At 39.2% G+C, this 12,092-nt stretch overlaps 1 protein-coding gene across 1 annotated transcript in view; it reads right to left on the bottom strand.

The window, feature by feature from the left end:
- Positions 1-3,443: 3,443 nt before the first annotated feature.
- The window catches only part of ANKRD29 (ankyrin repeat domain 29), a 46,551-nt gene continuing 37,902 nt past the window's right edge, over positions 3,444-12,092 (bottom strand). Inside the window, exons 9-10 of the mRNA XM_007935611.1 lie at positions 10,760-10,858; positions 3,444-3,527 (exon numbers count right to left, since the gene is read on the bottom strand). Coding sequence (XP_007933802.1) covers positions 3,444-3,527; positions 10,760-10,858 — 183 coding nt within the window. The remainder of the gene's footprint in view (positions 3,528-10,759; positions 10,859-12,092) is intronic.

The raw sequence follows: 12,092 nt of genomic DNA, 5'->3' as shown, positions 1-12,092 counted from the left end.
TGGATGTCTGCAGCTGTTTCTCTTCAATTTGAGTGGTGCCACATCAGCAAATGGAGGTCTCGAAAGCTTTACCTTATCCATATGAGTAAGGCTGGGTTTACTCAGATGATGCAGCTCTTTCCCAGTCCTATTTTGAGAGCCTTCTAACCTAACCGGACTATTCATAAAGTTGTGTGGTGATGTATCAAACAGTGTTTCTTTGCTATTCATAAGGTTTTCCCTGGCCAACTCTTTGAGAAGTGGATGGCCTCTTCCTTCTTCCTCGTCTGTCTCAGTTTGTAAACTGAGCTGATACCTGTGCACCATGTGCATCCCACTGGGTTTGAAACACCAGTGGCTGAGCCTCAAAACTCACATCACCATGTCATCCCAGTAGGACAAACCAACAGACAGGTTTGTCTCCCTGTTGGAAACCTCTCGTACCACCCACAGTAGACGTAATTAAATCACAGGTCCATTAGGAAAATAAAGTTTAAAGCTCTACTCAGAATTCCAAATATCTATGTATTTATCAGTAAGGAGCTCTGGTGATGGAGTGCCTAAGGCATTTGACTGCTAATCAGAAGGCTGGTGGTTCAAACCCACCAGGCACTCTGCAGAAGAAAGATGGGGCAATCTACTTCCATAAAGATTTACTGCCTCAGAAACCCGATGAGGGTCGCTTTGAGTCAGAATCGACTCAATGGCAGTGGGTCTGGTGTTTTGTTTTTTATATATTTATCAACAGGGAGCTCTGGTGGCATACTGCCTAAGGCATTTGACTGGTAACCAGAAGGCTGGCAGTTCAAACCCAACAGCCACTCCTCAGAAGGAAGATTGTGCAATCTACTTCCACAGTGATACCTCCTCGGAAACCAGAGGTATCACTGGATAGCTAAGGAGGGGTAGCAATGAGTCAGATCTGACTCCAGCACAATGAGTTTGGTTTGGTTTTTTGATATCAATAGGGCTGATTTAGTCACTCCACAAGTTCCATGCTATTAAAAATCAGAGAAACAACTTCTAATTAAAAATAACAAATGAAAAAAAGCAGCACAAGCCAATTGGGTACTACATGAACTTTATTTTTAATTATATCATGGAATATGTCATCAAACAAATGAACTTATGAAAACTTCTGTAGTTCAATTAAACAGATGATTTGTGAAGGAATCGCCAGTTTCAAATCTTAAGAGGTGGAGCTAAAACAATTGTGAATTAGATTATAACAAAGTAAGAATCGTCTACCTGTGTACAAACTAGAATGCAATATAAACTTTAAATAACAGACTTTTTGTTCAGTCTTTGGTGGGTAATAGAACCTTGTTACAGATAATATCCTAATCTCAACTAGATCAAAGGTGATTCTTCTAACCCAGACACTTCTTACCTACAGTAAGAGGGCTTCCCTTGAATATTGTTAAAGCTACTAGATTTGTTTTATTGGCCCTAATATTGTTCAAGAACATAACCCACTGAAAACAGCCTAAGGAATAGGCCAAGGACAACATGTTTAGTGAAAGCATTAGGTTTGTGATTCATCTCAGTTATCTTTTGGAATTTTGTTATCAGTACCCACAGTGTTGTTTTGACTTTTATCAGTGATGAGCAACCATTTTTGGCAGAAGAGCCAACTAAGGGAAAAAATATAAAGCATTTAAGGCCACACTATTTTCCTTTTCAAAATGAATATAGCTTTATGAATTCTTATGAGGGGGTGTATTTGTACACCTTTGTTGAATAAAAGGATGCCAATGAGGAAATTGGCAATGTTTTTAGCTACCAAAATGTATCTATCTGGGTGTTTTAGCAACACAGACAGAATTTCTAATCTTTTACACTGAAATTAGATTACAGGTTTTTGTATAGCTAATCAGGCTATATGCAACTCTGGGGGCTATGGGTTGCTCATTACTGATTTATACATTGTACTAACTACATAAAGTTCTCAGGCAAAACAGGCTTTGCTTATGATATTGATCAAAATGGGCTGATTTTTGTTGCATTGATTGTAACATATTTTTAAGAGAATATTTTCTTATTTCAAAAATTATACTGTCATTTATTGCCTTAAAGATAATGCTTTCAGTACAACTAAAAATTGGTAAAAAGAAAAATTCTGGGATTACATTTCCCATCATCTTAACATATCCTTTTACATAGAACATTGGCTGGAAACCAGAGCAGAACATGAATAAGAAAACTAAAGACATGTTTAAACAATAGAAATACCATCAGTGTTTACTATGGTATGTTATAGAAAGAAGGTTTAATCTTTGAATGTGCAATTAGGCACTGACTGAGGCATTTAGACACCATTGATTATAAAGTGCATTGAATACAAATTTTGACCCCTGTCCCCCGCTCCCCCCAAAAGAATCATTCAATAAAACCCAGGTATCTTTCTTGGAATCAAACAGTTAAGAAACATGCATAGATGAACACTTATTAAATGCTATATAACAGTCTTTTATTACTTACACTCCTGCAATAATAACAGCAACATACTGTACTTGCATATATCAGATTTTCTCTAAGGACCTTAAGGTCATTGCATGAAGCAATGTGGTATTGAAGGTTAAGGTTCTTCAGCTTTATGAATTCTTATGAGGGGGTATATTTGTAAGTTTACTTACTTTTGGCATGGGAAAAACATTCACAAATAGTAGATCCAAAACAAAAGCTCAAAGAGACAAACCTAAATTTCTTGTGGCTTGTGATTTCCAAATCTGCCATTGTATTCTAACATACCTAAAATGTTGATTCTAAGGAAAAATTAGTTTTACATGTCAGGAATAAGATGAGGATCAACTAACAAATACTTAATTTGTCTTTTTTTTTAATTTTTGTAATTGGTCTTTTTATAGTTTGACAGCCCATCTTTGAAAAGCAAATGATGGAATGTCAGAAGTGGTTTATTTACAGTGTATGTTTACACATCAATTCATAATACTTATAGCTATGATCCTTGAGTAGAAGAAAACATTTTACATTGGAATGACATGTCTGTATAAATAATATGAGGGATCTACATATTTTCACACACCTACATTTAACACAAAAGCAAAGTGAATCAATTTATTGAAGGTCAGACTTTCCATCTTCAACAAGAACAAGGCTTCCAGTCTCCTTGCCTAGTATTGAAAACCTTGTCTATCTTAAGGTTTAACTGAGAGACCTAAGGTAGCACAGTTAAAATGAGTTTCTGTGAAATCCATGAACATGCCAGGCCCAACTGGAGCTAAGTTACAGCCCAGTGTGAGAAGCCCATGGTGAATGAGGGGAAGGGGCCCAGAGCTGTTTTATTCGCAACTCAAAGCATGGCTCTTCTCCATCGGGACCCTAGGGGGTGGACATTCTGGGTATTTTCTTTCTTAAAAGAATTTCTGCCTTTATTAGAAAATCAATTTATTTTTGGATAATGTGGTTAAAGTTTCTATTTTTCTATTAAATATGGAATTAAGTTAGCTCTTCCTATGAGCTTCTTTACTTTGGAGGAGACGCAATATACGTTCATTTCTGGTTAGTTCTGCTGGAAGTTCATTGGCCTGAAAGAGGAAAAGCCAGGTATTAGTAAATTCTTGCAGTGGGGGTGATTTTAGGAACTCCAAAGAGGGCATCTGACTGAAACTTTCTCCTCCACTGATGAAAAATCCCTTCAGATGTATCTTTTGTGTTAGTGCCTTAACTAAGACAAAAGTATAAATATCACATGCTATTTTCTTATCTCATTGTTAGAATTATTGTTCTGTCCAACTACATTCCTTACTAGGCTGTAATCTCCTGTAGGGCAGGTCCACATCTTGTTAATCACTGTATCCTCTTTTTCCAACACAACACTTGGCACATCCAGTAGGAGCTCGATCAATGCTAGTAAAATTAAATTTGATACCTGTCTTAGTTCTCTAGTCACGCTGTAACAGAAATACCACAAGTACATGGCTTTAACCAACAGAATTTATTCTCTTACTGTTTATGCAGCTAGAAGTCCAAATTCAGAGTGCTGACTCTAGGGGCTGGGTGAAGGCCTCTCAACCTTGGCCTTCAGCTCTGCCTCTTTTTCTAGGCCTGCTGGAGCTAGAGCTGTCTCCTAACTCAGGCAGCTGCTGGTTGCTGAGGCTGATGAACCCAAGGTTGGCAGGTAAAATGGCACAATCCCAAGATCAGTAGGCAACATGGCAAGGCCACTGGTTCAAGTCCAGGAACTGGAGATGAAGACTTGGCCAAATGCAGGATCCAGATGTGCCCAAAAGCTAAAGACCTTCCTCAAAGCTTCTCCAAATACACTGGAAGCAGGCAACTACTTAGCTACTCACAGCAGGTTCCACCATGGAGGTGATTATAATCTCATCATGGAGAATGACTACATCCACCTGCTGAGCACTCAAAGCCATGGCCCAAGTTGACACACAACCTTAACCACCACGATACCATATATTTAAATTATTATACGAGATGGCTTGTCCCAAGAGACTTAGGACTCAGCACAGGTATCTTTTGATGAAAAGGTAGATGTAGGACACATGCAGAGCATAAAAGATACCTGGGAAAGATCAGCTTTAGTTCAGTGGCTACAACTTCTCACCTGACCCAGTCTCATTGATGCTCTTTCTTTCAATATTGCTGTGAGACCTATTCTTTAAGCCTTTAGTGAGCAAGTCTTTACCATATGCAATAAATGTTATGAGGCAGTAGTTCTCAAACTTTTTGGTCTCAGGACCCCTTTATACTCTGAAAAATTATAGAGGACCCTGACAAACTTTTATTTTTAGCTTATTAGAAATCAAAACTTAAAATTAAAAAATATATATTTATTAATTCATTATAAAAGAAAGCCATTTAACAAATATTTATGAAAAATAATGAAATTTTGAAAAACAAAATAAAGGAAGATTGGCATTGTTTTATAGTTTTGCCAATTTCTTTAATCTCTTGGCTTAATAGAAGACAACTGGATTCTCAAATTTATCTCTGATTCAATCTATTAGGATATGTTATTTGGTTGAAGCATATGAAGGAAATTCAGAATCTACAGATATGTGGTTGGAAAAGGGAGGAGTATTTTCACAGCTTTTCCATGTAATTGTGGATACTCTTCTTTGATGCTATACCAGTACTCTACAAATGGTAGATACTTAAAGGATAGTTACAATGTGAATCTGAAAGCACATTAATGGACATTTTATGCTCTGTTCATTAAAGTCTGTGGGACTGTGCACTGAGAGCGGATCTTTCACCCATGCATGATTTATGACATCTGCTTTGGTCATTTGGAAAATATTGGTTTACTGAATTATGCAGATCTCCCAAGTGTTGCTCCATCTCATTATACAGAATCAAAAAAAAAAAAAAATCACATTCATTAATACTACCATTGCTTTTTCTAGAAAAGCCTTTAAGTATTGGGAAGCTGTCAAGGTCACGACACAAATTTTACAAAATTCTAACTTTCATTTGATAATTTGAATTTTACCATTGGCAACAAACACTGCTAGTTATTTTCCTTGAAGTGACAGGCTTACTTTGTCATTTTTGATCAAATTTCTGCCAAATACCTGTCTTAATAACCACAGTCTGTTTACAAGTCATTCTTTCAGGTAAAAATGGTGTTCCACAAAAACAGCGGCCAGTTCCTCTTGCAGTTCAAGTCAGTGCACATTACTAAGGAGCTCTGGTGGAGTAGTGGTTAAAACATTAGGCTGTAAGATCATATACAGGGTTGGCAGACAATGGGCCTCTCAGGGTGCAGAAGAGTATGAAGGGATGGACACTGGGAGGAGGTAACTATGGGGAGGAAGTGGGAGGGGAGCTGCTGCATTGTAAATTTTGGTCAATGACATGAGACAAAGTATATGTGAACTGCTGTATGAAAAGTGAATTTACTCTGTAAATCTTCACCCAAATCCTAATTAAAAAAAAAAAAAAAAAATTAGGCTGTTAATCAAAAGGTCAGAGGTTTGAACCCACCAGCCGCTCCATGGGAGAAAGATGAGGCAGTCTGCTTCTGTAAAGATTTACATCCTTGGAAATCCTATGGAGCAGTTCTGCTCTGTCCTGTAGGGTTACTATGAATTGTAATTGACTCAATGGCAATGGAGTTTTGGTTTTTGTTTGAGATGCCATCTTACTTCAGTGTACAGAAGTGCTTCATGCTACTTCCTACTTTGTTACACAGAATATTAAAAAGACACATATCAAGAGTCAAGATTTATTAATTTTCTTTGTACTGCTTTATTAGACATTCTTAAGTGAAACTGGTGTTTTTGTAAAATGGTTTGCAAAATCTGAAAAATAACTCACAAACGTTTGTGAGATGATTTCACAGTACAGTTTGGTGTGCCTGCTCTGCTATGTATGGAGGAACCAACAGTTTCACCCAACATTACTTTCACATCTTTAAACATCAGAACAGTGAGGAAGGCAAATAACATCTCTGTTTCATATGAATACTGTTTTGATCTCTTGTTGTTGTTGTTGTTATGTGCCGTCAAGTCAGCCCTGACTCATAGCGACCCCTCCTTGGGTTTCTGAGGCAGTATCACTACAGAAGTAGGATCGCCCAACCTTACTTCCGAGGAGTGGCTGGTGGGTTTGAACTGCCAGCCTTCTGGTTAGCAGTCAAGTGCCTTAGGCACTATGCTACCAGAGCTCCTTAGACCCTCTGAAAGGATCCTGAGGAACCTCAGGGTTCCACAGATTACACTTTGAGAACTATTGCTATACACAAATCAAAAGGATGTTCTTGGATTTCAGAGGAGGCCATTACAGGTAGAAAGACAAACAGAATGGAGGAGGGGGACTGGATACAGATGTTACCCATCTCATATACATTTTCTCCTACAGCCAAGCCTGGGCCCCTGATCTTATGTGAAGCTCCTTATAGGTTGGATTCTACTCCCCAACCCCCATCTGGTGGCTGAGATCTCACTAGTTGGGAACTGTGCACAGATTTATTGAGAATTATGACTTTGCCACAAATGATCTGTTGTGCAGCATATCCCATAGCTATAACTCTGTCCACCATATTAGGACCCTTGGATGTTGTTGCTGATTGCCATTGGTGGGAAATTGCTAGGTTATGGCTGTGTGGACCAGAGGCCCCTCCACAGGGTCAAATTCTACTATCAGTTTCATTTCCACAGGTACAGATACTGTGTAGACTTACAGTCTGGGCCTGCACACCAATGCTCCTGGTAAACAGGACTATGCTTCATCTGGTCTCAGAGTAAACATTCAGGAATAACTGAACTGTTTGACATCAGTTACTGGTATTGGGTAGTCAACCTGGCAGGAAGCTAGAAGACCCACTCCAGCCATAAAGAAGAGAGCATCCAAGAAGCTGTACCTCTGTCTCCAAGCTTATCAGCTGCCTTTGTGACCATCTCCATAAGTGTCCATAAACTTTGCCTTAAAAAAGCCTTTTTACCCTCACTGTGTCTGTTGTCAAGTTTTGTCAACCACATCACTGTTCTGTGTATCATGTGTGCACTCCTAAAAACCTGGTCTTATTCTTTTCTCTGATTGTTGGTATCCACTGAATTCCCAGGGTGCAGAGGTTATATGGACAGTTACACTCACTAGTGTCCCAGGCTAGCCTCTAAAGTCCATCGTATCCATTATGAAGCAGAACTATAAGTCCATATTCATGATATTTAGCACTAAAACACTGTATTTCCCCACTATCCTTGGGGGAAGATGTGTTCTGAGTCTTCATTTGAGCGTATTAGAACACAGGACTCTGTGGGGATGGTGACAGGGTGGAAAGGGACTATTGGGGTCATTGGCTGGCTCTATCCTCAGGCATCTGCCTCTATTCCTGCATACCTGGAACCTCTCAGGGCCAGAGTAGAAGTCCTGGAACCCCTTGGGTGGAAGATTTCTAGTATTAGCTTAGAAGTAATTTTTTTCAGTGAAGTTTCAATAGTATCTTTATACCTCTGCTTATAACTCTTGTCATCCTATATCGGAATTGCTTATTTCATTGTCTTTATTCCCACTGAACTCTGAACTCCATGAGGACAGAGCCTGTTCATATTCTCAATACTTAGCACAGCATGTAGTATCTAGAAGGTGCTTAGTAAGTATTTGTTGAATGAACAAATGAGGCCAAGAATACTCCCTGAAGAGTCCTGTATGGCTGCTGGAATCCCAACACCCTTACCTCGAAGTTCTATTGAAGAGGCTGGCTTTGATGGTGGGCAGATGGGACGTTCCCTGGCAGTCACTCCCAGGTTGCTAAGGGCTTTCACAATATGAGGATCCAACATGAACAGAGGCTGCACGTGTATATTCAGAGTTTTAGGGAGGGTCTAAAGTCTAGCACTTTGTTCACTGGAAATGATTTACAACCATTATTGGTGAGATTCCAGGAGACACACAAGGAATTATGTTTTTCAATAAAAGGATACTAATGTGTTCCCCTACTTTAATTCAATACCAGGTAGTTCACCAGCAAAAACTGAGCTCTTTAGGAAGTCTGTGTATTAGGTCTAAAGACAAGAGGACAACTGTGATTTCAACTGGCTTATCACACAGCCAAGATACTAATGGAAAACAAATCCAAGCATCTCAGAAAGAGCTAAGCATAAATGTCTTTAGGAAGTTGAATGGCAGGAATAGGGAAATAAATTTATGTGCTAAGTGGAGTCACATTGTTTAAGTGGTTGTTGTTGTTGTTATTTGTCGAGTCGGCCCTGACTCATAGCGACCCCTCCTTGGGTTTCCGAGGCAGTATCACTACGGAAGTAGGATTGCCCAACCTTCCTTCCGAGTTTAAGTGGTACTTCTTAATATTTTTTTCCCCAAAATGTAATAATTATGCTATATATTTTTGTTGTTATTATTAAGAAATTTTAACACCGTAGCAGATGCTTATGAAAATTCAGGAAGTAAATAATTATAGAATAATGTAAAAGTTGCTTTTCACACTTTTTTCTATTTACAAGGGCCAATCCCACTTAGCAGTTTAAAAAGAAATTAGTCTAAAGGACATATAGTATACATAAACCCTGGCTTCACCTACCCTGAGACAAGAAGAACTAGATGTTGCCCAGCTACCACTACTGACCATTCTAATCAGGGCCAAAATAGATGGACCTTGATAAAATGGGAGAAAAATGTGGAACAGACCTCAAGTTCCTAAAAACAAAACAAAAAAAACAGACTTACAGGACTGGTTGATACTTGAGACTGGGGCACTCCCTGAAACTACTGCTTTGAGATACTCTTCAAATCTTGAGCCAAAAACTAATGGTGAGGTCACCCTGGAGCTAAATAACAGATTAGTTCATAAAATCACGAATATCACCTCTAAGCACTGTTCTCCTTTTTAAAATCACCTATATGAGACCAAAGGAGCTCTGTGGCATAGTGCCTAAGGCATCTGACTGCTAACCAGAAGGCTGGCAGTTCAAACTCACCAGCCACTCCTTGGAAGGAAGGTTGGTCAATCTATTTCTGAGGAAATATTGCCTCGGAAACCCAAGGTCTCTATGAGTTGGATCCAACTCAATGGCAGTGAGTTTGGTTTCTGGTATATGAGACCAAACAGTCAACAACTGCATTACAACAAAGATGAGAATGTAGCAGGGCAAGGAAACTAGATTAAGGGGATGGAACAACCAGAATGGGAATAATGAGAGTGTTCATGAACTGTGAAGAAAATAAGCAATGTCACTGAACAATTAGTGTAGAATTACTGAATGGGAAAATAAATTGCTGTGTGAACCTTTACTGAAAACATAAGCAAGTGTTATTATTTTTTTTTTTCAGTTGCCACTCTCATGCCATTTTTTACACACACCTATTACATCGTATAGTCTTTGTGCAATGTTCTCTTTCCCAAAAACAGAGTAAACCTTTTGAGCATAAGGGCCGTTTCTGCCTAAGTTGTGTCTCAAGTACCCTGCTCTTAGTGAGAAAGTATTATTTTTTAAAAAGTTAGTAGTTTAGTGTGTTTTCTCAAGATGTTTCGTAGGCGACTCTCTTCCTGCAATCTCTACATTTGATTGCTCAAGCAGGTGTTGAATAGGACAAAGTATAATGACAATCCCTTTCTCTATTGTTATTGTGCATCCTTCCATCTCCATATTTGGCCCAACTGCAAACTAATAAGCATTTAGAATTACAAAAACAATGGGTTGGTTTGTAATAGTGTTGAGTATGCCTACTAACAATATTAAAGCAACTTTCCTCCCGTGTAGCCACAAGCAATTCTCAAGGTATGAGCATCCAGTCATATAGGATGGTGACAAACTACCAGAACTTTGACATTTTGGGGGCATTCTTTGACGATAAAATACTCATAACCCTTACTCCTTGTAGTTGCTGCCTCCTTCCTTCCACCCCCCACCGAGGATGCTGCATCACTGTTAACTAAAAACTAAAAACCATTGATGACACCGGGTTGTTAGATGATACGTGGCTATTAGTAGTAGTACTAACCTGTTAATGGGAGCTCTGGTGGCATAGTGCCTAAGGCATTTGACTGGTAACCAGAAGGCTGGCGGTTCAAGCCAACCAACCATTCCTCGGAAGGAAGGTTGAGCAATCTACTTCTGTAGTGATAACTGCCTTGGAAACCCAAAGAGGGGTCACTATGAGTCAGATCCGACTTGACAGCAATGAGTAACTTGCTAATTGCAACTCTGCATGCTGTTACTAAACATAAGTATGAAGATAGTGACTGGAGCCAGAGGGATGCTTATCCCTGGCTTAGGAAGACATTGTTTTATCTCTTTGCAGAGGAGCACAATTTTATTAAAAATGGTAAAGCTGGTACCTTGTTTCGTAGGCCTGGGTCTGCCCCTGCTTCCAGGAGCAGAGCTACTGTTTTAACATTACCGCTGAGCACTGCGGCATGAAGGGCTGACGTCCCGTTCTAAGAGAAAAGACAACGTGGGTTAGAGTGAGCTCATAGACATCTGCACTTAGACATCATAGGCCAGCCGAGTGATAAGACTGACGTCTGACCCTTATTCTTCCTCATCTTCTCTCTTACATATATACTTTTTAGGATTTGTGGTGGGGGGAAATACACACACACAACACTATGCCAAATATATGTTCTCTTCAAGGACAATATATGCAGTCATTGTACTTTAGGGGAGCCACTTTCCGCAAGCATGGAGGAATGACTGGCTACCCAATGGGTCAGCCTATTATCCTAGCTGCAGACACTCTGCTCACACAGGTGGTGGGAGAGTGACAGTGAGTAAGAGCACACGAAGTGAGAAAAGTCCCATGATCTCTGCACAGAATGGCTTGGTGGATGGGGTGCTGATGTTTCATGAAATTTATTGAAAATATTTACTGAAATAAGAAAGCCAGATTCTGAGAAGGGAAGGCAAAGGAATAGAACCAACCTAATATAAAAACAATAGACAGACATGGCATGTGTTCCAGAGGGTACATATGTACATGAATGGAATCTAAATGCAAGCTTGGTTTCCTAATTAACTGCCTATAATAAAAAGTATACTCTGATTTTGGAACAGAGTATGATCTCATAGAGAAGAATTTTAGCAAAGAGGCATTTTCTACATTTGCTTCTATAATATGTACAGTAATTCACTAAGCTGGTAACATTTCACTTTACTCAATCTCAATCACCCTGCCCACTTCACTTATATGACATGGCTAAGAATTAAAAACCAAACCGGAAAGAAAAGAAAAAAGCCATTTGAAATGAAACTACATACTGCAAAGTCCATTTCTAAGGCTCATTACTTTTATTCATAGAGTTTACTTTCAAAGAATATTTAGTCTTACTTTACAGTGTTAACAATGGCAGCTTTTTGGTTTCCAAGCTCAGCAAGATTAGAAGCAGTTACTGGAACAGGGGAGAAAGGCCAGCACACGGACAACAGCAGTTATATTATTAGCTGACAGCAAGAATGGAATTTAAAAGTAAAAAGAGCAGACACGTGTTCAAAACTTCCTGGGGTCATTTAAGGGCAAGTAGATATGACATGCATCAATAGATCCTGAGGGCACAGCTCCAAAAGCACTAAGACACTGTGTCAAGTTTAGAACAGGTTTGGTATTCTCTGTTTAAGAAAACAGGAAAAGCCAGCTACCCAGAGCGACTGAGTAGTTGATCCTGCGGGCTTGGG

This window comes from Orycteropus afer, unplaced genomic scaffold, assembly GCF_000298275.1.
Source record: "Orycteropus afer afer isolate SDZICR_OR568_19922 unplaced genomic scaffold, OryAfe1.0 scaffold00030, whole genome shotgun sequence".
In the NCBI taxonomy this organism is placed as follows: domain Eukaryota; kingdom Metazoa; phylum Chordata; class Mammalia; order Tubulidentata; family Orycteropodidae; genus Orycteropus; species Orycteropus afer.
This window is presented reverse-complemented; position numbering and strand designations above follow the sequence as displayed.